Below are 25,413 nucleotides of genomic sequence, written 5' to 3'. Positions count from 1 at the left end.
CGCTCATCTTCAGGGTCACTTCCCAGAGAAGCAAGTATTGGACTCCAACAGCTCTAAGCCCCATGTCCAGCCTCACCCCGACCTGAAGTGCTGTAGGGGTCTCCAAACTGTTTTATCCTACGGGCAGAGTGAGTGCACGGGGATGGAGCAGCTCAGGAGGTCCCCCAACAAGAGGCAGTGATACGAGCACCCCAGAGCACGGCGCTGTGCCAGGGCAGTGGTAGCACCTGCCTGCTGAGGATCCCAAGTCCTGGTCATTGACCCCAAAATAATTATCTACAGGGCTGGGCAGGGCTCTGCCTATCGGAGCGCGGCTGAGAAATACCAACACAAGCAGAGTTTGTCTGAGAGGACCTCAGGGTGGAGGCGACCAGGCTGAGCACAGGGTGAGCCGTGCAGGAACAGTGGGGAGGCAAAGTGCAGAGCATGGGAGCAGCTGGGGAAGCCCTCCCTGCCTCTCCCCCCAGGGCTGCAGTGCTCCGCTTCCTCCATATCCTGGCTGCTCCTGTTGCTGGCAGTGGGAAAACTGCTTCTCCATGGGCTCCCAGCAGGACTTTAATGCGGACTGAAGCCTACAAAGCAGATCCAGCCCTGCAGTGCTCATTGCCCAGCACCGGGGCACCCACTGATGGCACATAAACAGCACTTCCAGCCCCAGAGCGGCCTGTGCCACTGCAGGACGGTCACAAGGATGGCTCTGAACTGCATCTCCGCTCCTTCCCAAACTCTGCCTTCCGCCAAGCTGCTGTTCCCCAACCACAAGGAACACGGTTCCCATCACAAGGCAGTTTTATTTCCTGCCTTCTTGCCCTTCCCAGCACCAAGGCAGTGGTGAAGGCTTTGGTTGTCCCAGCAATCAAACACATGATCAGCTCAGGGCAGAACCGACAGCTCCGCAGCACGGCAGGGCTGCATTCACAGCGAAATCCCATCTGGAAGCGCCGCTGTTGCTCCTGGGCAGCTTTACACCTTAAGTCAATCCTCCCTGAGCGCAATCCATCCTGGCACACGACGGCGCTTCCCCAGTGAGCTCAGCCTGAAGCCGGGCTCCTTGACACGGGCACACAGCCCAGAGCCTCTCCTTCCTCACACAGCACTGGGGCTGATAAGCATTGTGCATGCAGCGTTGTGCATGCAGCGTTGTGCATGCAGCGTTGTGCATGCAGCGTTGTGCATGCAGCACTGTGCACGCAGCATTGTGCATGCAGCATTGTGCATGTAGCACTGTGCATGTAGCACTGTGCATGCAGCATTGTGCACGCAGCATTGTGCAGGGCTGATGGTAAATGGGACTGATGGAAAACCGGTCCGATGCCCCCTGGGCGGCTCGATGTGCAGAGGGAGGGGTTCATTCCTCAGCTTCCACCACCCTGCAGATACCAGCTCCCTGTGAAGCTTTCCCAGCCCCATTCAGCACAAAGCTTCTGCACACAAGCTTAAAGCAGCAGTGTGAGGCTCTGTGCCCTCCTCAGCCAGGCAGGTGCCCGTGGAGCTGAATGCTCCTCCAGAGGCCCAAAGGGCTCTGACACTGGAGGGCATCAAGTGGTGCTGGGTGGTGCCATTGTTGTATGGAATCAGGATCTTCTCTTCCTTGTGCTGGAAAAAGGGCTTTTCCCTTCAAACAGGCAGCAGGGAGGAAGCAGCAGCACACATAGCGGAGCAGGGAGATGAGCTGTGGGTGGGATGGGACTCTATTGGGAGCAGGAGCAGCTTCATGACTGTTCTGATCCCACAGAGCCATTAGGGAAGGATAGTAGCTATGCAAGCAAGCCATCAGGGAGGGGAGGGGAGGCATCCGGCCTCAGTTCTTCTTCTTGCCATTGGAGCCCTGCACGCGCCTCTGCAGCTGCAAGGCATCCAGGTAGATGTTGCGCTTGAGGATGGCACTGGTGCAGAGGAAGGCTCCCTGCAGCGCTCCAGCGAAGCCACACAGGGCCACGTCCTGCCCTGCGAGACAGAAGGGACGGTGCCACCCCAGGCTCCGCATCCCGGCCCTTCCCCACCCCCAGCATGGAGGGGGTCCGTCCTGCCCAGCTCAGTACCGTGGTGTCAGGCAGGGAGGCTGCACCCCGGGGCTGGGGGACAAGCAATGCCTCCCTGCTGCCATTAGGGTTGAATGGCAGGGAAGTGTTTGGATGCAGTTTGAGCATCAGCCCATAGCGGAGCAGCAGCTCATCTCTGTGTTTCCTGGCAGGACTGAAGGCTCCTGCTCTGCTTCCCCAGAGCCGCCCCATGGAACGGAGATGTGGTACCTGTCAGGTAGAGGTTGGGGACAGCGGTCTGTGGCCGCGCAGTGGCGATGGCTTCGATCTGAATGCGTGCCATGTCGTGGTCCATGCCATAGAACTCGCCACGGGGGCTGGCGATGTAGTGCTGGTTGGTCAGGGGTGTCCCCCCCGAGACGTACTCGACCTGTGGGGGACAAAGGGACACAACGGTCCCAATGCAGCGGGCCATAGTGTGGGGTGCCTCGTGCTCTGGAATGCTGCTTATATGGCGTGGTATGGGACAAACCTCCCACCAGACTTTTGAGTGGTGGCTGAGGCCACGTTTGGTCCGATGGGTTGGTGCCCCGCTGCCCAGCCAAACCTCACCCTGCAGCCCCAGTGTGCGCTGGGCAGACAAGGGCCAGGATCTGACCCCAAGCAGCCACAAAACCCGTATCCTCTCACCTTGTCCTCGATGCGGGGGTACAGTTTGAAGACAGTCTGCATGATGGCATCCACAAAGGTCTTCTTCACATCCTCGTAAGCGTCTCCCCGCTTATGGACCGGCTTGTCTTTCCACTCCTCGAACCACTCATACTTGGCCATGGTGAGGATGGACAACGTGCTTTTACCTGCAGGGGGACAAGGTCAGGGCATGAACCCTCTGCCCTAAATCCCTATTCTTGTGCCAACATCTGGGCAGCCGTGGGCCCAAGCCTTTGGTGCAGGCATCGCGTAGAGCCTCTCCCCCTTCCTGGTAGCTGCAGTGATTTCCCCACCAAACCTCAGCAGCGTGGAGGCTCCCAGCCTGCTCTCCGAATGAAGCCAGCTCACACCTCCTCTTTGCAAAGGCCCACGGTGCGACGTGGCAGCGCTGGGGGGTAGCCGAGGAACCCAGTGAGGTTAAGCAGCGCTGCATCACCTGGGTACCGCATCTCCCACGTGGGGTCCTTGGCAGACGGGCTGGTGACAAACAGCAGCGGGATGTTGGCGGCCGCCTCGTCGCGGGAGCTGTTGTAGTAGCGCCTTGATCTGCAGAGACGCAGAGGTTTGTGGTGGGGCCGGGGATCCAAGTCACCACCCAGAAACGTGTCTCCTCAGTGCTCAGTGGAGCGGGACGTACATTTGGTCCACGTCGTTGTCCATGTAGATGTAGTAGTTGGTGGCTTCCAGCCCCAGCTCCTGACTTGAGCCTCTGAGCCCCACAAAGACGGAGAAGCCACCTACACCGTGAGTTGCCATGCGCAGCTGGGACTGAATCTCTGTGGAACAAAGGAGTGGAAAGCGAGGGTGGAAGGGAACCTGTGCTCAGCCCCGCGCTGCTCCCATTGGCATGGATCTAGCTGGGAGTGCACCCAAGGGCTGGGAGGACCTCCAGGAGCCATAAAGCAGCGGGGCTGTGCATCCCTGTCTGGGGAGGTTTTGCTGATTGGTCTGTTCCCATTTGGGAAGTTTTAGGGAGAGTTTTGGGGTTCGGGCATATTTAACCACTGTCTGATTCCTGTGCTCCTGTTCTGAATGCTCGTAGTGCCCAGCAGGATGCACCAGGCTTTGCTGCTATCTGGGAGGGAATTACCACGATGCTTGCTGACGGGCATTGGGGTTGAGAAGGGATTAGTGCACTAATCCCAATTAAACCCAGCACTGCACCAAGGGGTTTTACCAGGCAAAGCACGCGCCTCGGGTGGCAGCAGCCGCTCATAGGTGTTGAACACCCCCGCATCCGAGATGATGATGGGAGCGAAGATGTTCACCACGTCCTGGCCCTTCTTGACGCTCACACCTGGAAGGGAGGAGGGCTGAGGGTGAGGGCAGCACAGAGGGAACGGGGGGAGCCCTATCCCAGCTGTGCTGCTCACCGCAGGCTCTGCCCTGGGAGTCCAGCAGGATGCTCTGCACCGGCGCCCGGCCCAGCACGTTGCCACCAGCCTTCTGGATGATGGGGATGGTGTGGAAGACGATCTCCCCAGAACCACCCTTGGGGTACCAGGCGCCCCGCAGGTAGTGCTGCACCAGGATGCTGTGCAGGGAGAAGCTGGCCTTGGAGGGCAGCACGCCTGCAAGGGGAGCATAGCACAGTCTTAGTGGGCTTACAGTGTAACCCGAAGGGGTTAAGATGAGGCAAGGTTTGGTTGGAGGGATACACGTGGAGAATGAGGAGCAAAGGTCCATGTGAGGAGCTGGCCCTGATGAGCCCAGGGCACAACCCCACAGATCTGGGTTTCACAACCCCTGGCTGCGCCCCAGCATCCTGAGTCACTCAGATCTGGGACAGGAGGAATGAAAGTCGAGGCCAAAGGGCTGCAGGCACCGGATCAGGGCAAGATGGCCACTCCTCTGCCTGCGGGAGCATTGAAGGATGCAGGAAAGGCCCCAGGATGGGGTGGGTGCAGAGGATGCAGCACTCAGTGTCCTGCCCCTTGGGGGTTCCATCAAGGTGGTGTGATGCAAAGGCAAGGAGGGGTTTGAGGTGGGAGCTGGGAGGGGTACGGTGTGTAAAGTGAGGGCCGCTAAAAGGAAAGGAAGGGAAAGGGGAAAGAAGAAAAGGAAAGGTAAAAGGAGAGAGGGAAAGAGAAAAGAAGAAATGGAAAGGGGAAAGAAAGGGAAAGGGGAAAGAAAGGGAAAAGGGAAAGAAAGGGAAAAGGGAAAGAAAGGGAAAGGGGAAAGAAAGGGAAAGGGGAAAGAAAGGGAAAGGGGAAAGAAAGGGAAAGGGGAAAGAAAGGGAAAGGGGAAAGAAAGGGAAAGGGGAAAGAAAGGGAAAGGGGAAAGAAAGGGAAAAGGGCATAGGGAAAGAGGAGAGGGCACAGGGGAAAGAGCAAAGGGGAAAGAAGATAAGGGAAAGGGAAAGATGAAAGGGTAAAGGGAAAAAAGGGTGAGAGAAGAGAAGGGAAAGGAAGGGAAGGGAATGGGTAAAGAAAAGGGGAAAGAAAGGCAAGGGGAAAGAAGGGAGAGGATAAGAAGCCTTTCATTTTTCCTCTTTAATGGTCCACCCTTGCTGTGGTGTGCCAAGCAGCCCAGTACTGTACCGTAGGTGGGGAAGATGTAGCTGAACACGGCCCTGAGTTTGGCGTTGGTGGTCAGGCTGTCAGCCACATCCTTGACGCTGCGCGACGCCATCCGGCAGAAGGGGCTGAGCAGCGACAGCAGCCCCGAGCAGCTCAGCAGCCGCACCAGCGGCAGTGGCATCATCTTCAGCACACCCAGAACCCAGAGCCCCTTGGTGACACTCTGCAAGAGAGGAGAGCGATGGGCAGAGCTCAGTGGGGGGACTTCGAGGGGCTCCTGAGATCATCTGGAGAACCTTGGGGACCTCTGAGGAAACCTTGAACCATCTTGGGGTCCCCCAGGCCACCTCGGGACCCCACTGGGACCTTTGGGTACCCCCCCATGGAAGCAAGATGGGATTTCTCCCTTTATTTGCTGCTTAGTGAACGGCAGTGATGAGAATCTGCAGCACCACGGGGAGGGGAGCACCCGAACCCACAGATCACCCCCAGAGCGAGGCCATGTTTCCCCCCTTTACTGCACGTGATGTCAATGCGATAACCCAGGAGGTCCCAGAGCATCATCCTGCAGCTGCGGGGGCTGCTGGGCTCTGTGCACATCATCCCTCACGTGCCACCCAGAGCAAAACCGAGTGCCTTAAGGGCACCCCCTGAGAAGGTTAGGAGCGCTGGGTGCAATGTGTTGGGGCAGTTGTGCAACGCAGCCGTGCTGCGCCACTGCCAAACTGCCATCTCTGGGCTGGCACAGGGCAGGAATTTCCCTTCCTCCCCCCCCAAAGGAGCATGTGAGCCACGAGCTGAGCCAAGTGCCGCAAGCGCAGCCCCACGGCCCCGTTACCTTCACCAGCTGCCTGAATTTATCGATGGCGGCTTCCTCACCGGGGAACTGCTCCTTCAGCCTGTCAAAGTAAACCCTGGGCCCAGTGCAGAGCTGCACGGCTTTGTTACGGCCGGGCTCTCCCAGCACCACAGCATCGAAGGTGGGAGGCATCGGGGCCCACTCCAGCTGCCCATCCGTCAGCTGGTCCACCAAGAAGCGCCACAGCGAGCCGTCGTGCAGCTGCCCCACGTAGTGGATCCCTGCAGGGTAACGCTGTGTTATATCGGGTGTGTGAGACCTGGGGGTGCTTCTTCCTACACTGCAGCCCCCCCCGACCCCCAGGCTCCCCATATGGGGGAACAGAGTCTACGTAGAGGCCACGTCTTTGGGGTGGGAGCCCCCCGGAGTTTGCTGTGGGCTCTGCCTGCGCAGGGGATGCTGTGGGCTGAGTCCATTCCCATAGCACAACAGCAGGGCATGCCACAGTGCCAGCACGGCTACGGGCAGCACCGCCACCACGTCCCCCAACAGAAAGGAGGCAAAGGCAGCTCTGCCGTCCAGCTCATCCCCCCGGGACCACAGTGCAGCCCTCTGGGTGCCGACCAACCATCCCGATCCCTTCCGACCAGCCCTGGGTCGCAGCCCTCCGCCCCCCCAGCTCCCGCACGTACCGGTGTCGAACTCGAATCCCTTCTCGCTGAACGCATGGCAGCAGCCCCCCAGCCGGCCGTGCTGCTCCAGCACCAGCACCCTGCGGCCCACCTTGGCCAGCAGCACGGCCGCCGCCAGCCCCCCGATGCCGCTGCCGATGACGATCGCGTCCAGCTGCTCCGGCACCTTTTCTGGAGAGAAAACTGCGGGACGGGACGGGGGGGGGGGGGTCACATCAGTGGGGGGGGGCGCCCAAAATGCCATCGGTGATCGGTGCTGGGACGGTGTGCGGAGCCCCAGCGGGAGCCCCGGGGTTGGGGCAGCCCGGGAGGTACCGGGGGGCACCAGGGGGACACGGGATGGGGGTCCTGGGGTAGAACAGGGACGGGGTGCCCGGAGAGCCCCGGGGAAGCACGGGGGGTCCCGCCGCATCCCTGGGGGAGCCTCGGCAGCAGGGACGGGGATGGGGACGGGGACGGGGACGGGGATGGGGACGGGGATACCTGCTTTCAGCACCGCCCGACGAACCGCTTTGTCGGTGATCAGCGGGGCCGGCGGGCGCCGGGTATCGACAGCGAAGGGGTTGGGGCCGCGGGACCCGGCCCAGCGATACAGAGCGAGCCCGAGCGCCAGGAGGGCGAGGAGGGCGAGCAGCGCGTACGGCCCCATGGCGCTGCCTGCGGCCGCTCTGAGCCGCCCCTGCCCGCCGCCCTCCGGTTGGCCCCGCAAAGCCCCGCCCCCTCCGCGCCCCCGCCCCGCCCCCTCGGCGAGGCCCCGCCCCCTCAAGCGAAGCCCCTCCCCTCTGTGCCCCGCCCGCGCGGTGCATGCCGGGTGCTGCAGTCCCAGAACTACAGTTCCCGGCAGGCAGCAGGCGGCGCATGCGCGCTGCGGGGCGGTCTGGAGGGTCCGCGGCCGGGAGGTCCCGCAGCCGCTTCCGGTGGGCGCGGGGTCAGAGGGCACGGCCGGGGGCAGCGGCGGGGCGCGCGGGGTCAGCGGGGTCAGCGGGTGGACTCGGGGCGGGGATCGGGGGGACGTTACGGGGTGGAGGCCGACGGGGCGGGGCTGGGCCCTGCAGACCCCTTGGGGACCCCTGTAAGCATCGGAGAGCTGCTGGGCCACGCTGGGGACCCGCTGGGCGGCACTGAGACCCCTCGGCCACACTGCGGGCCCTTTGCAGCCCCCTGAGGGTCCCTCGGGCCGTTCTGGGACCCCCTTGGGTCCCTCTCGCTGCACCCGGGGACGTCTGGGTACGTTCAGGCCCTCATAGGCCACCTTGGAAACCACCGGGGACCCCTCAGGTACCACTGGGGCCACCCCAGGGACCCGCTGACCGGCACCTTCCCCCCATAGGCCATGAGCGCCCACCCAGCAGACACTGCGCGGCCCGAGGAGCCCCTCCTGCCCCCCGAGCCCCTTCCCACGCGTGTCAGGGGTGAGCAGCACCGGGCCTGGGAGCAGTGGGGGACAAGGGCTCCAGGCTGAGATCTCAGTCCTGAGGCCTCCCAGCCTCCAGCAGCCATTGGGGTAGAGATTGTTGGGTTTCGTTATGGCTCGTGGGGTTGGGGATGCCACCGAAGAGTCCTGATAAGGGCTGTGAGGGGCACGGGACCCCTCGGGGCCTTCCCCAGCTCTTGCCTCCTGTGTGTGCTTCCCTTGGCAGGGATCAGTGCGGAGCAGCGGAGTGCCCAGGAGGAGTGGGAGGCAGTGGAGGATATCCAGTCAGGTACAGAAGTGTGAGGGAGGGGGCATAGCTCCCCGAGGGGCTGGGGAGGGGCATGGTTGGGTTGGTGGAGGAGAGCTGGGGAAACGGCCGAAGGGCTGAGGGGAAAAGGAGTGGGCTACGGGCTCCCTTCAATCCCCACCATTCCAAGCCTTGGTGTCACTGCAGCACCGAGGTGTGTAGAGCAGCACAGGGGCTCCCCTGGAAGCAGCTGCTGCTCTGGGATCAGACAGAAATGGTTCTGGTGCTCATTGCCCTGGAGCAGCTGGAGGGCTGATGCTGCCCCGTGCTGTTCTGCAGTGCTGCTGGGGAGATCAGCTGGTTCCGTGCCTCTCATTTCCTTCAATGAAGCGCTGCAGTTCTTCCAGACCACAGACCTGTCTGAGTGCAGGGTATGTGCAGGGCCAGCCTTCACTCCAGAGCTGTTCCCTGCCTTGTGCTCAGTGGTTGGGCAGCTCTGTCTTCTGCTCCTCATTCCCATTGCTTCTGCCCTCCCCCGGCTGAGCTCTGTGTGATCCCTTTCCCTCCCAGCTCACCTGCTGGCTTTTCTCTCACCCTCATTTCTTTGCCTGTTCTCTCTGCAGAAGAAGATCCAAGTGACAGTGCGCAGGCAGGGCCTGGCTGCTCTGCTTCACTTCCTCTTTGGGCCCCCCCGGCTCCAGCAGCAGCTGCAGGGGGAGCGGGACCTGGCTCTCGCCATCGCTCAGTGTGAGTGTTCCCTCACATTCCCCACACTGCCACACGTGTGCTCTTGTCCCCACCAGTGTCACGCTGAGCATCGTTGCTCCCGCATGGGATTCATGTGGAGCAGCTCAGTGGGTCTCAGGCACAGCACAATCTGTTCTTTACCTATGGCAGCATGCTTGTCCCAAAGGATGTGTTCCCTGTTTTTTGTGGGGTTTTCTTTCCAGCTGGCCATGCTGCAGCTGCTGGTGGTTGCTGTGCTGTCCCACCACGTCCCCCTGGTGGCAACCGAGGGGGCAGCAGGCTGCTCAGTGTCTTTCCTCTGCCAGGTGGCTTGGATGATAACCAAGCGGTGCACATGAGAATCTTGCAGACCATCTACAAGAAGCTGACCTGCTCCCGGCTGGGATGCCCGCGCTACGGCACGCACTGGGAGGAGCTTGGCTTTCAAGGTACAGCATGGAGGGATCTCAAGGGCAAACCTCTGCCCAGAGAGCTCTTGGTGTTCCCATTCCATCCTCCAGAGATGTGCTCCTTACCTCTCCCTTCATGCAGCTGCTGTTCCTGCTGTCATTTCAGAGAAGGTATGTGGCTGCTGCCCCAGACAGCTGTCACAGGCAGGACAACATCTGGCCTGGTTTGTCCATGGCCAGCTGCTGCCCCTGGCACAGTTACCTGTATCCAATCAGTGCTACAGAAGTAGCTGCTGTAGCTGCTTTTCTGGGGCTGCTAATGTTCTTCATTAGCAAGCAGTCGCTGTGGCTAATGAGGCATCTCTGAAGAGCTGGTTTATTAGTGAAGCTCTGGTCAGGGCTCTGGCACTGGGGCTGTGTCACAGATTGCTTTCAGCCTCTGCCGGGTAATGAAAATTGTGCGATTAAAGCTGTCTCTGCCTTTTTGAATGTGGCTTCACCTGAGTTTCCAGTGTGCCTGACTGGAGTTAATAGGCCATTTCGTAATGAAGGCTGAAACCCTGAGCAGAAGGTGAATGTTTCCCTGTCCTCTATAGCATCAAGTCCACAACTAGCTTTGGGCTTCAGCCTTGGGACAAGGAGAGCTCCTAATTCTTAGAGATGATACGGAAATAGGCGTGTGGGAGGGAGAACCAGTGCCTGTTGGTGCCCACATGGAAGAGGCCGTGGCACCAGTTCAGTGCCTGTTAGATGAATTCTCAAAAAGCTTTCCCCCAAGATGCCACTGCCAAAGAGTCAGTGTGGTTCCACCACTTGTGAAATGCCAGGGCTGTACGCAGTCAGCCCAGGAAGGAGGAGAGGTATCAGGCTCGTCAGAGTGCCCTTTCTTTCAAGGTGCAGATCCAGGGACTGACCTGCGAGGGACGGGGATGCTGGGCTTGATGCAAATGCTGTACTTCGTGATGGACTCTCAGACGCTGCCTCTCGCTCTAGAGATTTTCAAGCTCTCCCATCACGAGACACAGGCATGTCTTCCTCCTGCTTTGCTCGCACTCTATGGTGGTAATTATCTATTTCTTTCTAAAGCTCAGGGAAAGACAAGCAATGAAAACCTGCTTCTCTTCAGAGTTAGGGCTTGGCGTTTTGCTCTTTGCTTGGTGGGAGTTTGTCAGTGATTTCTCTATCAGCCTGAGCAGCTTGGATGGCTCAGAGTGCTGGAAGAGAGGAGCTCCCTTCCAGCAGAGCTGATGTAAGGCCGGTTCTCTTGCAGAATTTCCCCTTCTGCATCATGTCCGTGAACATCACCCGCCTCGTGCTGCAGGCCCTGAGGGAGGAGTGTCTCTCCAGGTGAGGTGTGAGCGGCCGAGGGCTGCTGGGCAGGAGGAGCAGCCCTGCTCAGTCCTACGGAGCAAAGCGCTTCTCTCGGGTGCGCTGGGCTGGTGGGCAGTGCTGGCTGAGTCCCCTGCCCCCGGCCAGAGAGTGCAACCGCAGGCAGCAAGTCATCGCCGTGCTGAACGACCTGTATGCGGCGGCATTCCTGCAGCTCTACCGAGTCTGGAAGTCACAGCACAAGACCATTGCTGACTCTGGCTTCCTCCTGAAGGGTGAGCACCACGTTAAACAGCTGGGAAGTTTATGCCAGAAGGGACAGCCCTGATGTGCTGGTGGCTCCCTCATATTATAGGGTCCAGCTGCTGTGCCTTCATCTTCCATCCCCAGCAGCTCCGGGGCTTCCCCTCTATTGGGGTCTGCTGTAGGTGCTTCAGTGCTCAGGGCTGTGTTGCTGAGCTCCGCTGGGGGGTGACAGGCAGCATTTTGTGCTTTGTGAGCAAACGTGACTGTGATCTTTACAGGAGGGGATATGGTGATTCACTAGGACTCAAGAAATAAAGCATATTGATATTTGGATAATGCCTTACGCAGGAGCATGTATCCCCAGCACCATCCCAGACTTGCTGTTTTCATGCTTCTTTTTGACCTTTCCAGAGCTGGAGTTCTCCACCAAAAAGAAACCGAAGCAGCTCCTGAAATCCCTGGAGACCTACGTGAGCAGAAGCGCAGTGTCCGCAGCAGACGGCATCCAGCAGCCATCCCCTCTGCCCGTCAGCAGCAGCCGGGCTGGCGAAGAGATAAACTTCACGGGCATTTGTGACCTGCAGGTTGAGCTGGAGGGAGAGGCACGACTGATCTGAAATCAGCGATGAGGGGCTCGGTGCTGTGTGGGTTTGCAGTACTCGGTGCTGGGAGGAGAGTCAGGGACCCGGGCAGTTTGCAGAGTGCTGCAGAGCTTGCATTTTGCAGCAGGGTAGCTGCGTCCATCCCTGCCTCCCCCAGCATCCCGGCCACAGTTTGCTGGTGTTGCTCAGAACTGTAGGAGCAAACTGCAGCCTTTGACCCTTTCCAGGTAGAGGTAGTCGAGCTGGTGGGTCACTTGGTGTTCAAGGGAGGTTTTTCCAGCCTAGATGGGTCTGTGACTTGATGTATGGCAACATAGGAGGGAAAAAAACAGCTGAGTTTTCTTAGCTACCAGTGTTGTGCTGGGCTCCACGCCTGCCCTGCTGGCTCAGATGCGCGGAGCTGCTCATCCCGCCCCGGGCCAAGCAGACTGGAAATGCAGGTGGGAAACTTCAGATGGGAACTGTCCCTGCTGCGGGGCTCGGTGCTGCTGAGCACGTGGAGGGCTGTGCAACCCGGAGCTTCGTGTTAGCGCTCCTTATGGCCCGTCCAAAGCGCTCCTTATGGCCCATCCGTGGTGCTGACGGCACAGCCCCGCGGCTGAGCTTAGGGTGGGCGGCAGCTCCTCCCCTCCTTGGGCCTCCCCCCGAGGAGTGACTGTGCGTGAATGTACCAAAATAAGCTGTTAAAAGGGAAAATAACACTCTTTGGCGTTCAGAGGCTTCTTGGTGCGGGCTTGCTGGGCGGGGGGTGGATGGGGCAGGTCGGGGGGCCGGGTCCTCACCGTGGTTCTCCCTCCCTCACCCACATCTCGGCGTAGGGCTGTGCGGGAGGCAGCCCCTGCAGCATCCCCGGGGCTGCCATAGAAATGGGTGAGCGCAGGTTTGGGGGCAGCATCTGCGGTGGTCGCTGGGGTCGGAGGGGCTCAGGGCAGCTCGGGACAGTGACTCTGAGGTCGCCCGGAGGAACGTGGATGCAGAGTGGGGGGTCGGGGGGCGCGTGTTGGCGAAGGGATGGGGGTACCTGTGCGTCACGGAGGTCCTGGGGTGAAGGTGACGGCGCTGGGGGCGGTGAGAAGGGGACACGGGCCCGGGGGGGTGACACGCGGCTGCCTACCGGGACGCAGCCGGTGCCGAAGTTCCGCCGGTCCTCCCGCAGCTCCCGGTCCCTCCGCGTGTCCCCAGGTCCGCCCCGGGGGCGGGGGCAGCCGAGAGCCCTCCCGTCCCCAATAAAACCTGGAGAGGCGGCGTCGGGAGGAGCAGAGCCCGGCGGCACCGGCACCGGTAACAGCGGCGGTGGGGGGGCGGGGGAACATCCAGAGACCCGCGGGCAGGGTGCGGGGCTGGGGTGCGGGCTTGGGGTTGGGGTGCGGGCTTGGGGTCGGGGTTGCGGTTAGGTGCAGGGTTAGGGTTAGGGTTTAGGTTAGGGTTCAGGTTAGGGTTAGGGCGCAGGCAGCCCGGCAGCACCATGCCCGTCGGGACCCCCATCCCCCATCCCTCCTCCACCCCGTCCTGCCGTTCCATCCCCCGTCCCCCCGGGGGATGCTGAGTGCCACCAGCCCGTCCCTGCGGCCAGGCTGCCATCCCTTGCCATGCAGGGCCCCGTGGGCAGCTATTCGGTGCAGGCCACCGCCGCCATCGCCGCTGCCATCACCTTCCTCGTGCTGTTCACCATCGCGGGCAACACTCTGGTGATCCTGGCTGTGCTGACCAGCCGCTCGCTGCGGGCGCCCCAGAACCTCTTCCTGGTGTCTCTGGCGGCCGCCGACATCCTGGTGGCCGTCCTCATCATCCCCTTCTCGCTGGCCAACGAGCTGCTGGGCTACTGGTACTTCCAGAAGACGTGGTGCGAGATCTACCTGGCGCTGGACGTGCTCTTCTGCACCTCCTCCATCGTCCACCTCTGCGCCATCAGCCTGGACCGCTACTGGTCCATCAGCCGCGCCGTGGAGTACAACGCCAAGCGCACGCCGCGCCGCGTCAAGTGCGGCATCGGCATCGTCTGGAGCATCGCCGCCGCCATCTCGCTGCCGCCGCTGGTCTATAAGGGCGAGAAGAAGGCGGCGCCGGGCGGGCGGCCGCAGTGCAAGCTGAACGAGGAGGCCTGGTACATCCTTTCCTCCAGCGTCGGCTCCTTCTTTGCGCCGTGCCTCATCATGATTCTCGTCTACCTGCGCATCTACATGATTGCCCGGCGCCGGCACCGCCGACAGCCCCACGCCGCCCTCAGCCCCCCCAGCGCCGCCCCCGCTGCCCACACGGGTGCCCCGGGACCCCATCCCCTGCCTGCAGACAGGACCTCGCTGCTGGGCACCGGCGAGATGGCGGCGGCACCTGGAGGGTCCCCGCAGCCTTCAGGGCGGCCCAGGGACACCGTGGCCACAGGGACGGGCCGGGTGGTGCTGGCGCCGGTGCTGAGTCCCGCTCCGTGGCGGAGGAAGGCCCGGGCAAACCGAGAGAAGCGCTTCACCTTCGTGCTGGCCGTGGTCATCGGCGTCTTTGTGCTCTGCTGGTTCCCCTTCTTCTTCCTCTACAGCCTGGGCGCTGTCTGCCCCCGGCGCTGCAAAGTTCCCGACGGCGTCTTCCAGTTCTTCTTCTGGATCGGGTACTGCAACAGCTCTCTCAACCCCGTCATCTACACCGCCTTCAACCGCGACTTCCGCAGGGCCTTCCGCCGCATCCTCTGCCGCCACAGCTCCCGCACGGCCTGGTGATGGGCTCTGCCCCTCGGCGGCTCTCAGCCCCTCCTGCTCCTTCTCCCCTTCTCCTCCCCTTACTCCCTTTTCCCCCCGCACCCAGTTCTTCCCTTGCCCGCTGCCCTGCAGGTTTGGGGCACACACGGACCCGCTTGATCCCATCCCAACAATGAAGTGCGGGCGCTGCGTCTGGGGGCAGGTGTTTCTCCCCACCCCGTGTGCGGTGCCCCCCAGGAAATCAGGGGCTATTTCCCCCCTTCTCCCCATCTAACCCACGTCCCAGGTGTCCCGGCGGCCGCCGCCTTTTAACAATAAAAGGTATTTTGTAGTCAGAAGAACCACCTTGCTGTCTTCTCCCTGCTGCAGGGGACCCGTGGGGCTGGGGGCAGCCATGGGGCAGAGCCATCTCTGCAGCCGCGGGTTACAGGCAGCGGATGGAGGAATGCGTGCAGCGTGAGTGGGAACAGAATGTTTGCATGGGGTCGGTTATTTATGGCAGGAAAATGATTAGAAAAACACCATCCTCCTCCCAACCCCCCTGGAGGGTGACTCCCCTCTCCTGGGTCACGGCCCCAAGGACACTGCGCCGTGACAGGGACAAAGCCCTGTGCTGGGCATACCGATAGGGAGGGGATTCTCAAGTGTCTGATATAGTGTTGTGCCACCCAGCCCTGATTGTGAGCTGTGCCCACGGGGTGCAAGGTTCTGGTGGTGTGATGTGACCCACACCAGGCTGCTGTGGATCTGGATGGTGGTTGTTACTCCATAGCAGTGTGCTGTGACCCACACTGGTGAATCGGGACTTATGGCAGTGTCGGATGGTGACTGACTTATGGTGGTGTATGGTGAATGATGGCGGTGTATGGTGACCCGTGGGGGTCCACGGTGACCCACAGCAGTGTGTGGTGAACGACAGCGGTGCAGCATGGCACACAGTGGGGCACTGCGGCCCTGCTTCACAACCTGTGCTGGTGTATTGTGGCTCACAGTGGCATGTTGTGCCCCACATCAGTGGGGTTCCGAACACCCAGGGCTTGGTGGGCCTGAGGAAGGGAAGGCCCACATGGGGCGGCATCTCCCCAAGACCCTGTGGGCCCTATGTGGGGCCTGTTCCCCCACATCTCCCCTGGTCTATGGGGTCCCTCACGATGCTGCACAGTACCCCTGAAAAACATGTTCCCAGGGAACCGAGCCCACGAGGACAAGCAGAGAACATGGGGCTGCACACACTGAGCTCAGCCCCATGGGACAGAGCTGGGGACATCTCGCTCCTGTTGTGGTAGAGCAGTGCTGGCCCTCTGCCACCTCCCTGTCCCACCAGGGATGTGTCCTCTGGCTGCCCCAAAGCTGGGCCGAGCTATTTGGGAAGGCTTTTCCCAGCTTGAACACTGTCCTCCCCATCCCCAGCTGGACATCAGTCCAACCCAGTGTGCTGGTGGCTGCATGGTAGGGGGCTGAGATGCTGAGATGAGCCCCTTCCAGCACTCCCCATGGCCCCTCCTTGCCTCCCCACATCTCATATCAATGGGGGCTGTGGGACTGGGCACAGCCCTGTGGAGTGGGAAAGATCCTATGGGGTTGGGAACAGTTCTGAGAGTGGTCCTATGGGGTTGGGTGTACTCTTGTGGGGTTGGAAACATCCTATGGGGATGGAAAAGGTCCTACTGGGTTGGCCACATCCTATGGGGATGGGCATGGTGCTGTGGGGTTGGGATGCTCCTGTGGGGATGGGAATGGTCCTATAGGGCTGGACATAGTTCGATGGGGTTGGAGATGGTTCTATGGGGTTGGTCATTATCCTGAGGGGTTGGGCATGGTCCTATGGGGCTGGGCATAGTCCTGTGTCCTGCACACAGACCCAGCGCCCACCCTGCCCCATCACTGCCCCTTTACTTTGTCCCATCCCCATAGCAGTGCTCGCAGCCTTCCTCTCCCCAGTAATTTCCCCAGAGCAGCACTGGGTTGTCATGGTGACTCACTGAAATCCCCCTAAGCCAGGTTTGCTGCGAGACCACATAAAATTCATTTCAACAAATCCCATTTTTTTTATTTTTAAACAATTTTTGTAACAAATCCCAAAGATGGAAGATCGTACAAAACCTGGGGGACGTGGAGTGTGAAGAGCTGCAGCCAGGGCTCAGCCCGCGGCCATGGGGCACCAGGGGATGGAGCTATGTTTGCTGAAATGGGATGGGGATGGTCCTATGGGGTTGGCAGCGTTCTGTAGGGCATGGGAACGGGCCTATAGGTGCTGGGCATGATCTTATGGGGCTGGGCATTGTCCTGCAGGGATGGGCATGACCCTATGGGGTAGGACATGGCCTTGTGGGGTTGGCAACATCCTATGGGGATGGGAATGTTCATCCTGTTGGGCCGGGCATGACGCTATGGGGTTGGACACAACCCTATGGAGTTGGGCACGGGGGAAAAGGGGGGGAAAGAGGGAAAATAAGAGAGAGAGATGAAAAAAGATGGAAAATACAGAGGAGGAGGGAGCAGCCCGGCCCGCCTCGGACACGGGACCGCGATTCTCGGGCTCTTCGCTCGTATTTTTCTCCCTTTTTCCTTCTCATCCGCCCCCAGCACCGAGTGCCGCCCCCCGCCCTGCCCTGCCCCGGGGGTCCGCGGCGCCGCGGGGAGGGATGGGGCGCCGGGGGGCGGAGCGGGGCGGCAGCGCCGGACTGTGCCGAGGTGGGGCCGTGGGGTCGGTGTGGGGTCGGTGTGGGGTCGGTGTGGGACGGATCTGGGGCCCGTGTGGGGCTCACGTGGGCCCCGCGTGATCGGGTACTGCGTGGGGGCCTATGTGAGGCCTGCGTGGGTGAGGCCCTCACTCAAGGCCCTGCGGGACCCATGCAGGCGCGGTTCCCCCTCCGGGGCCTGTTGGGGTCTCTTCCTACCACATGGTCCTGTGCGACCCCCAACCAAACCCCCTGGGATCCATGCAGGGTGGGCTTCCAAACCTACACGACCCTGTGGGCCTGCAGAGGGGAAGGAACCCGTGTGGGGTGGGGACCCTCGAGGCCCTGTGCTCCATGGGGCGCATTGGGCGCATTGGGCCCATGGGGTGCCCTGTGCAGCAGCCTCTTTTTCAGGGCTGACCCTGACTGCTTCGTTCATCTCTCCCCCAGCTGCAGGGCACGGGACCCCCCAGCTGGCGTATAGTGCGGCTGCAGGTGAGTGTCCCTATGGAACGAGGACGGGCTGTCCCTTCTCTCTGCACCTCCATGTACTCACTGTCAGTACCTGGCCGGGGTCCCTGTGGGTGCCCCCAGGTGACCCAGCACGTGCTGACATCAGCCCTGTTTCCCCCTTTGCCCCCCCACCACATTTGACAAACAGGTTGTTTTTCTGCATGAGCGAAGCACTCGCGCTCCGGTAGCTGCCAGGAGGAGCCTCACTGAGCGCTGATTCCTGGAACAAAATGACTTAAAATCTCCGCTCTGAAGCGAAGCGGGGGAAAGAGTGTTTGCAGCCCCCCCCCGGCTGCACCCACTTGGTCAGAGGGGTTTGTTTGCCTTGTGAGTGGCTGCAGGCCGTCACCCTGCTCTTCCTGGCGCCTTCGTGCCTCATTAGCAGCGGTTTATTTTCCTGCTGTGTTTCTCTGGGGGAGCTGTGCTTGCTGAGCAGCAGTGGGTCCGTACTTGGGGATTTCCAGGAGCAGCCGTGGAACTCCGGGCTGTTCTCGCTGACTCTTCCCCTTGGGACCATCGCTGTGGGGTCAGGTTTGGGCACAGTGGAAAGCAGCGCTGCTCTGGGTGCCCCTGACCCTCCTTGGGACGGAGGGGATCTCTGCATCCTGGGGAGACCATGGGGATTTTGGGTGCAGATTGGCATCGAGTTGCTCGGGGGAGGCGGACGTGGGAGGGAAAAGTCAATTGCAGCTGTGCTGGAGCTGTCTTACAAAGAAGAAATTATTTTCCCAAGGGCTTTTGGCACGTTGGTTGCTGTTCCCCCCCCCCCCTTTCCTTCTGCAGTAGAACAACTCATCTCCCCACTGAGGAGTTGCTCACTTCAGGTGCCTGCAGTGGGGCTCAGTACCTCCTTCGTGTGCCCCATGGATCCCATCCTGCCTCCACCCTGTTGCCCCATCCCTGTTATTGGGGGAGAGGCCTCCTGGCTGCTCTGTGCTGTGGGATGGGGACAAGCTGCACGTCCCCATGTGTCCCATCTCTCTCTGCCTGTGTCTCCCCAGCTGAGCTCCGTGGCCGTGCCAGACATCTCTGAGGGCTCACTCCTACCAGCGCGTGGTGAGTGCCCCGCAGTGCTGGTCCTGCCCCATCCAGACCCCCAGACTCCTGCAGTGACACACACACGTGTTGGTGCTGAGCTCTGGGGGGGTGGCACCAGCACGCAGCACCTTTGTTTCACCCCAGCAAACCCAGCGGTGGGGCTTCCCCTCTGCCCAGTGGCTGTTCACTTGGCTCACCATTTGCCCACACTTGGTTATTTTCAGGTGAAGGATGTCTCATGCCGTCCGTCCCTCCCTTATCTTTCTGCCTCTTTTCAGATGAGGGCCTGGTTCTCCGACTCGGGACGAAGAGTGGAAGTTTTCATCCCCTCTCGGCGCTGGCTCCGGCCGCTCATGGGGCGCTGCTGCCAGGCCTGTACCCCGAGGAGCTGGGTGAGGCCAGGTTCAGCCAAGGGCTGCTGCCTCCCCCAGCCAAGGCCAACCCCGATCCTCTTGCTCTGCTCCCAGGATGGATTCTACCACGCACATCTCTCCTCCCTCGGCTTTCGCAGTGCCACCTGGGTGACAGAGGAGGACACCAGGTGAGGTTGAGGCTGCCTTTGCTGGGAGTGCTGGGCAGAGCACTCGTACTGGGTTTTGTTCTTTCTTTGTCTGAATTAAGTTCCTCTGTGGCACTGGAGTGTGGGTATGCCTCTCACTAATTAGTCCAGAAAGCAGTCATGCTAATTATTTTCTGAATGGAAGACACATCTCCAAATGCAGAGCACTAATAACAGCAGAGAGGAAAGGGCTTGGTCTGTTCCTCTGCTCACTGTCACCCTTATGGCCTAGAGGGGTAGCTAGCCACGGTGTCAAGGGTTTGTGAGTTCTGAAATCAACACTTGGGCTCTTGAAGCTGTTGGGAAGAGCCTGAGAAGAGGCAGGGGGTGTTTTGTTCTCATGCATGCTGGGCCAGCTCGCTCCCAGCCCCCCGTGTGTGTCCTTTTCCCATGGTCATGTGCTGGAGCTCAGCTGCTGTGATGCTGAGGAGCTGATGTGGCTGCTCTCTTGCAGTGATCTGGTTTTGGAGGTGCTGGACTCCCCTGGTTCCTCTCCTTTTTGGAGCAGTCCCTGGTGGTTTGGCAGTTTCACGCTGTTTTTCTCCCCCAAATCGGGTCACGATGCTCCTTCTGCTTGAAATATCCCAGCTCTCAGCTTTCAAGCTCTTTGAATAATTCATCTCTGCTCGGAGAGTCTCAGGAGCTGCGGGATGCTGAAGAGAGGCTGGAGATGGGAGGCTGAGAGCGAAAGGAGACAGAAGTATCAATTGCCACATTGCTGCCTGAGTGCCTCACACCAGCTTCCTGTGCACTGCAGAACTCAAAGCCTCAGCTTCACCCCTCTGTGACCCGGTGGTGTTTGTCTAGTTTGGATATGGGCACATCTGGGGAAGTCCCAGCTTGGGATGGAGCGTCACTGCTGCTGGCAGGGGCTGTGTGCTGAGCGGGCTGGTGCTGGCAGCAGCAGCTTTGGGGAGGCTGCCTGGTGCCTGGAGAGCTTCCCACGCAGCCGAAAGCCACCATCATGTTCCCAGCACATTTCCCCAGCTATAAGATGTGAACAAGAGCCACAAATGCTTGCCAAGGGCATGCGTGCAGGAGGCTGAGGCAGTGCCAGCACCCTGCGGGCGCTCACTGTGCTCACCACTCCATCTCACCCAGGTACCGGGGCTGGCTGGTGCGACGGATCTGCTTTGTCCTGGCTATAGGAGGCTGGAAAGTGCTCAACAACATCCCCGGAGACCTCCTGGAGAGAGTCTGCAGGAATAAGAGGTGTGTGGAGGCTGCTCCCCTTTGGTGCCACCCCCTCAGGGTCCTCACATGGGGGCTGCTCTGTGCTGCACAGCACTGGGTGATGTGGCCTCATCAGGCACCTGTCACCTCCACCCTTGTCACTGCTAATTATACAGCACAGGGTTGGCAGCCGGAACATTGTAATTACTGTAATCCATAGCTGTTTTTTTTTGTCTTTTGCTGAAAAACGCATTAACCCCTTGCTCCTGCCTCATCTCCATGTAGGGTGCAGGACCTCGCTGCCAGCAAGGCATGTGGCTGCAGAGGGGAGAGAAAGTTCCAGCAGCAGTGCAAGGAGAAAGTCCTTGGGATCCTAGCTGGGATCCAGGCCCCGCTCTGTCTTCCCATGCTCAGGTGGGTGTGGGATGCACGACGTTGCCCAGCCCCAGGTTGGGGGTCCCAGCTCCCTCATTGGGCATTCCCAGCCCCAATCTCTCTCATCCTTCAGTTTGTGCAGAGCCCCATGCAGGGGGCTTTGCTCCTCACACAGCCCTGTGGGGATATTGTCCCTTCTGCAGAACGGGGTGCAATACCAGCATGGCAGAGAGGGGGAGAAAGGGCCATACTGGGGGGGATGGAAAGCAAAGCAAAACAGAAGGAAATTTTTCTTTCTAAGCTTTTTTTTATTTTAATTTTATTTTTTTTTCTTTTCTCCTTTTTACCTCCTGTCATTGAGAAATTGGCAATTAAAGGTTGCATTGTAGCCTAATTGCTTGTCTGATTGAGCTGTAATAAAAGAACCCTCTGAACAGTCTGAAGTATTTAAAGGGAAGAAATTACCCAGGGGATAAAAGCATTCGGATCCTTCCCGTAAGCGCTGTGCGGGAGGACGGGGAGATGGAGGGGTAATTGACTTGAGCTTTTGTTGCTGGGGAGAGAGGGGGTGGTCTTGTCACATCCAGCCTTTAATGTTTTAACTTAATTTATAATAAAGCTGTTTATTTGGTTCATGGGAGCCTGAGCATCAAGACGAGGATTCGATGCTGTGCAGTGAGTAATCTTGCACAGTTTGGTGCCTGGATGGGGAACCTGAGGCAGGGGACAGTGCAGTGATGGGGGACATGCCCATGGCCCTGGTTGGTGCCTGGGTGCTGTCTCATTGCCTGGCTGAGGTTTTGGAGGGCTGTGGGTGCAGCCCTCACCCCTGTACTGTGCCTCTCTACCCCGCAGGCTGTGCTGCTGGGCCTTGCTCCGCTTCTTGAGCCGCCTCTTCCTCAGTGTTCAGCTGCACCGGGGGCAGCTGGAGATGGTGCTGAAGGCTGCCAGGACGGTGAGGAACCCGACCACCTGCTCCCGGCACACTGTGTGCTGAGCTCTTACTGCATCTTCCATCCCCACAGCCCAGCGTGCCACTGGTTTTCCTCTCCACCCACAAGTCCCAGCTGGATGGGATGCTCCTTTCCTTCCTCCTCTTCTCCCAGGGCCTGGGGGTGCCCAGGGTGACGGTGGGCAACTTGATCTGCAGCTCTCGCCTGCGGTAAGGCACGGGGAATTCTCTTCCAGGCTGGCACACGGCTGCTTCCTCACGTGGGGTGAATGCAGCTGTGCACAGCAAGCTGGGCTCGGGAGTGGGAAGGGCGCAGGGTTGGCAGTGGGAACATGGTCTTGTGCAAGGTAGGCACTCATAATGGTTTCTTCCCCCGCAGGGCCTTGCTTCGCTGCCTGGGAGCAGTGTTCCTGCCCACAGCAGTGGAGCAGGCGTTGCATGACCACGATGGAGAGCTCCCAGTGGCTGTGCTGGCCTCGGTATGTCTCACCCTGGCATTCCCCTGCTGCTGGGGTGGGAGTCGGAATCAGGGAATGGTTGAGTTGGGTTTAAGATCATGCAGTTCCAGCTCCTGCAGTGGAGGAAGAACACTCCCCCCAAGCTCCCAAGGTGCTCAGTGAGGGCTCAGTCAGAAGGGCAAAGCTGCCTGGACACATTAAACCCCCAGCAATGGGTGGTGGCACCTCTCGCTTGACCCTATGGTGCCACCATCACCCCCAGCTTCACCTCTCTCTCCAGTACCTCGAGGAGGCGTTGAGGAGCCAGCAGCCTCTTGTGATCTTCCTGGAGGAGCCCTGTGCCCCGTGGCACCTCTCCGGCCCTGCCCGTGCATGGCTGGCACTGCTGTACCGCGCCATGCAGGACAGTGCTGTGCCTGACGTCCTCCTGGTCCCTGTGGGCATTGCCTATGACTGCACCCCTGACAGATTCTGCAGGGATGGAGAGGTGAGACTGTGTGCAGCACCCCATCTGGGGGTGGGGGCATCCCTGCTGTCACCCCATTCATGCTTCCTTCGCTCTCCCCCCCAGCAGAGTGCTCAGCCTCTCAGCCTTGGGGCCTGCCTCTGGGCTGCATGCCGAGCCCTGTGCCGATGCTTTGGCTGTGCTCGTGTGGACTTGGCCCAGCCCTTCTCCTTGCAGGTACAGTGGTGTGGGGTCTGGCTGGGACTGCTGTGGTAGAGCTGGCTCCCAGAATCTGGACCAGCCCTGGAATATGTGCTGCAGCAATGCTTTGGGCTATGTGAGCCTTATGGGGTTGTACAGAGGGGCTTGGGGTGTTGGGAGGGAGATCTGCACAGGTCCTGTGAGCCTGTGGGGCAGCTCTTGGTGGGACTGAAAGCAATGAGTCACTTCCAGGCTGTAGGCATTCATGTGCTGTGTCCTCCACTCCAGGAGTTTGTGGCAAAAAGCCTCATCTGCCGCAGCAGCATGGGGAAGCCACTGGAGGAGCTGCTGCCCACCATCCTCGGCATGCTGTAAGCCAGGGGGAGCAGTGCCTTTCCCCCAGTACCCGTACCCAGCCCTGCTCTCTCACATCTCACTCTTACTTCTTACTGCTCCAGCCAGCCAGACTACAGCAGGGCAGATGGTCCAGAGCACAGAATGACCACCAGCTCAGAGGCAGAAGAGGAAATGATGGTGACCAAGCTGGGCCTGCATGCTCTGACTGGTATGGGGCTCTGTGGGCAGACATGGGAATTCAAAGGGCCGTATCTCCCCACTCTCTCCCTGACAGACAGCAGCCATGCTGCTGTTACTGCTCATTTTCACGTGTGGCTGCTGCATGGCAGCACCTGCACTGGAAACAGCTCAAACAGCTGAGTGCCTCTCGCTCCTTGCAGATGCCACTGTGTGCTCTGCTGTCACAGCGGTGGGGATCACATCAGCACTGCTGCTGCACAAGCACCGCAAGGTGAGGCAGAGCCCTTTGGGGTTGGTTTCCAGCTATGTCTGCTGCTGGAGCAAGCTTCCAGGCTGCCCCTTGCTTGTAATGCTCGGCCAGCTCAGCCCCCCTCTTCCCACAGTGTGTGCGTCTCTCCCAGCTCATGGTGGACTTTGCATGGCTGCTGGAGGAGACGCTACTGCGGCAGCACGATGTGAGCTTTTCAGGGCAGCTCCGTGCCCTGGTGCTGCACAGCCTGGCCCTACTCAGAGACCACGTCACCCTCTACTACCTTGCACCCTTCGGTGACATTGTGGTGGTCATCAAGGACTCGGCAGAGACACGGTGGGAGCTGAGCCGCCACAGTGCCCAACTTGTGCCCATCTTCGCCAGTGAGGCAGTGGGAGGTGAGTGGCGGGGGGCTGGGGGTCCCTGCACTGGGCAGCAGTGCTGCTGCTCACCATGCTGTGCCCACAGCCTGTGCCATCCGTGCCTTGCTGCTGGAGCTGCTGCCCTTTGTGGGGGAGGCCCCCTGTCCCTCCAGCATCACCTTCAGTGAAGACGAGCTGCATCAAAAGATCCTGGCACTGCTGCAGCTGTTGCCCCCCAGCCTGCTGGGGCTGAAGGTAGATGCAGGTGGCACCGGGGCTGCTGATGGCACGTGGAGGTGGTTTTCCAGCTCCTTTCCACCTCCTTCTCCCCGCAGCCCTGTCAGCCCCTTGACTGCCAGAGCCAGGATGTCTTGGACAAGCTGGTGCTGTGCAGGCTGCTGGAGGCTGAAGAGGTGGGTGCCCTCCAGTCCTGGTTGGGAACAAAGGACTGTGCCATGAGTCCGCTGCTCCCTAGATCAGGCAGGGGGGTTGCTCTGAGGGGTGGGGACACGCAGTGCCAGCCCACGGCTTCACTCTGCAGGAGGGCGAGCGCTATCTCTGCGATGTGTCCTCACGGGGATGCAGCACGACACCGCGCTGGACCAACCTTGACTTCAGTGACAGTGACAGTGATGACAACCACTGCAAACGCTGCTTCAGGGTACACAGGGGCTCCCTGCTGGGCAGCCCCACGATGCCAAAGGGGCACTGAGGCTTAACAAACTAATTGAAAATCTGTCTCTTAGCAGATTTGCAAGCCCAAGGACTCACCCGGCTTCCTCCTCTTCTTCTGTCACCTCCTCAGCCCTGTACTGGCGACCTATGTGCGAGCAGTGGCTTTCCTGGAGCAACACAACTGGCCCCAGCCTGGTAGGGCTTCCCCCAGGCCTCCCCCATGATCCTGGGCCACCCATTTTGTCCCCACTCAGTTCTGGGGCAGACTGAGTCACACTCGCAGCACTTGTGCTCGTAACTCCAGCTTTTTGTTGAAGCTGGAGGGAGCCGCAGTGCTGTGGGGGGCATCGAGATTTTCTCCCCACCCCAATAATGCTGACCCTGCTCTCCCTTCAGAAGCCACATGTGCACGTGCACTGCAGCAGTTCCTGGCAGAGGATGGTTTGGGTGAGCGGGAGCACGATGGTGGGGGTCCTCCTGCCCCAGTTGTGCTGTGGGTGGAACAGGGGCGGGGGGCAGCTTTGGGGACTTCTCTCTTTCCAGAGCGCCCCATGTGGAGCCTGGCGCTGAGCACACTGCAGAGCTTCAAGAACATAGGGGTGAGTGCAGTGGATGGATCTCTGCCCCCATCCCCAAGAGCTGTCGTGGAGGTGACACCCCCAACCCTCCCCAGGTGCTGAAGGAGAGGCCGAGCCCTTCGGGGCCCCTTCTGCAGCTCGTGCAGCCCTTCTGCTCCAGTGAGGGCCGGGAGAAGCTGCGAGACTTCCTGGAGCAGTTCATGCAGCTGTAGCCACCAACCCTGCAGAGCAATAAAGTTGGGAGCAGCA

The 25,413-nt window shown here is 60.3% G+C and overlaps 4 protein-coding genes across 15 annotated transcripts; 3 read left to right on the top strand and 1 right to left on the bottom strand.

The window, feature by feature from the left end:
• Positions 1-771: 771 nt before the first annotated feature.
• RETSAT (retinol saturase) lies at positions 772-7,426 on the bottom strand. The gene is made up of 11 exons (XM_072357191.1): positions 7,187-7,426; positions 6,704-6,886; positions 6,051-6,292; positions 5,234-5,435; positions 4,067-4,264; positions 3,871-3,990; positions 3,331-3,469; positions 3,130-3,239; positions 2,673-2,839; positions 2,253-2,412; positions 772-1,947 (listed from the first exon to the last, which is right to left on the bottom strand). The coding sequence occupies exons 1-11, from the start codon at positions 7,350-7,352 to the stop codon at positions 1,802-1,804; spliced, it is 1,833 nt and encodes a 610-aa protein (XP_072213292.1). The 5' UTR covers positions 7,353-7,426; the 3' UTR covers positions 772-1,801.
• A 73-nt stretch (positions 7,427-7,499) lies between these two features.
• On the top strand, positions 7,500-12,381 carry ELMOD3 (ELMO domain containing 3). The gene is made up of 10 exons (XM_072356956.1): positions 7,500-7,620; positions 8,034-8,115; positions 8,344-8,406; positions 8,704-8,795; positions 8,988-9,111; positions 9,417-9,539; positions 10,395-10,525; positions 10,771-10,847; positions 10,977-11,104; positions 11,487-12,381. Exons 2-10 carry the CDS (start codon positions 8,037-8,039, stop codon positions 11,690-11,692), a joined length of 1,023 nt encoding a protein of 340 aa, XP_072213057.1. The 5' UTR covers positions 7,500-7,620; positions 8,034-8,036; the 3' UTR covers positions 11,693-12,381.
• A 551-nt stretch (positions 12,382-12,932) lies between these two features.
• Positions 12,933-25,413, top strand: LOC140262554 (glycerol-3-phosphate acyltransferase 2, mitochondrial-like). Of its 12 annotated transcripts, none has more exons than XM_072356950.1 (23): positions 12,933-12,958; positions 17,499-17,543; positions 18,563-18,617; positions 18,878-18,991; positions 19,067-19,140; positions 20,260-20,370; positions 20,617-20,745; positions 21,562-21,661; positions 21,732-21,868; positions 22,038-22,137; positions 22,397-22,603; positions 22,688-22,798; positions 23,051-23,133; positions 23,221-23,327; positions 23,500-23,570; positions 23,683-23,947; positions 24,018-24,166; positions 24,247-24,324; positions 24,453-24,572; positions 24,661-24,781; positions 24,983-25,033; positions 25,130-25,185; positions 25,260-25,413. In XM_072356950.1, the coding sequence occupies exons 4-23, from the start codon at positions 18,878-18,880 to the stop codon at positions 25,374-25,376; spliced, it is 2,301 nt and encodes a 766-aa protein (XP_072213051.1). In that variant the 5' UTR covers positions 12,933-12,958; positions 17,499-17,543; positions 18,563-18,617; the 3' UTR covers positions 25,377-25,413. The 12 variants fall into 12 exon arrangements, with proteins under 12 accessions (XP_072213051.1, XP_072213044.1, XP_072213047.1 ...); XM_072356951.1 differs by lacking the exon at positions 12,933-12,958 and adding an exon at positions 17,020-17,061 and having other exon boundaries at positions 22,691-22,798; XM_072356948.1 differs by lacking the exon at positions 12,933-12,958 and adding an exon at positions 17,020-17,061 and having other exon boundaries at positions 22,691-22,798; positions 24,983-25,185.
• Positions 13,131-14,532, top strand: ADRA2B (adrenoceptor alpha 2B). Its single transcript, XM_072356955.1, has one exon. The coding sequence runs from the start codon at positions 13,267-13,269 to the stop codon at positions 14,386-14,388; it is 1,122 nt and encodes a 373-aa protein (XP_072213056.1). The 5' UTR covers positions 13,131-13,266; the 3' UTR covers positions 14,389-14,532.

This window comes from Excalfactoria chinensis, chromosome 25 (assembly GCF_039878825.1).
Source record: "Excalfactoria chinensis isolate bCotChi1 chromosome 25, bCotChi1.hap2, whole genome shotgun sequence".
NCBI classification, from domain to species: Eukaryota; Metazoa; Chordata; class Aves; order Galliformes; family Phasianidae; genus Excalfactoria; species Excalfactoria chinensis.
This window is presented reverse-complemented; position numbering and strand designations above follow the sequence as displayed.

Bases quoted from the DNA above. Each gene is read 5' to 3' on its own strand.
- LOC140262554 (XM_072356946.1), top strand. From the start codon at position 18,878: ATGAGGGCCTGGTTCTCCGACTCGGGACGAAGAGTGGAAGTTTTCATC. The intron at 22,799-23,050 runs GTACAGTGGTGT...CCTCCACTCCAG, and splicing joins CCCAGCCCTTCTCCTTGCAG to GAGTTTGTGGCAAAAAGCCT. The intron at 23,948-24,017 runs GTGAGTGGCGGG...CTGTGCCCACAG, and splicing joins CGCCAGTGAGGCAGTGGGAG to CCTGTGCCATCCGTGCCTTG.
- RETSAT (XM_072357191.1), bottom strand. From the start codon at position 7,352: ATGGGGCCGTACGCGCTGCTCGCCCTCCTCGCCCTCCTGGCGCTCGGG. The intron at 6,293-6,703 runs GTACGTGCGGGA...GTTACCCTGCAG, and splicing joins GGGATTCGAGTTCGACACCG to GGATCCACTACGTGGGGCAG. The intron at 2,413-2,672 runs GTGAGAGGATAC...TGTCCCCCACAG, and splicing joins ACCCCCGCATCGAGGACAAG to GTCGAGTACGTCTCGGGGGG.
- ELMOD3 (XM_072356956.1), top strand. From the start codon at position 8,037: ATGAGCGCCCACCCAGCAGACACTGCGCGGCCCGAGGAGCCCCTCCTG. The intron at 8,116-8,343 runs GTGAGCAGCACC...TTCCCTTGGCAG, and splicing joins CCTTCCCACGCGTGTCAGGG to GGATCAGTGCGGAGCAGCGG. The intron at 10,526-10,770 runs GCATGTCTTCCT...GTTCTCTTGCAG, and splicing joins TCTCCCATCACGAGACACAG to AATTTCCCCTTCTGCATCAT.
- ADRA2B (XM_072356955.1), top strand. From the start codon at position 13,267: ATGCAGGGCCCCGTGGGCAGCTATTCGGTGCAGGCCACCGCCGCCATC.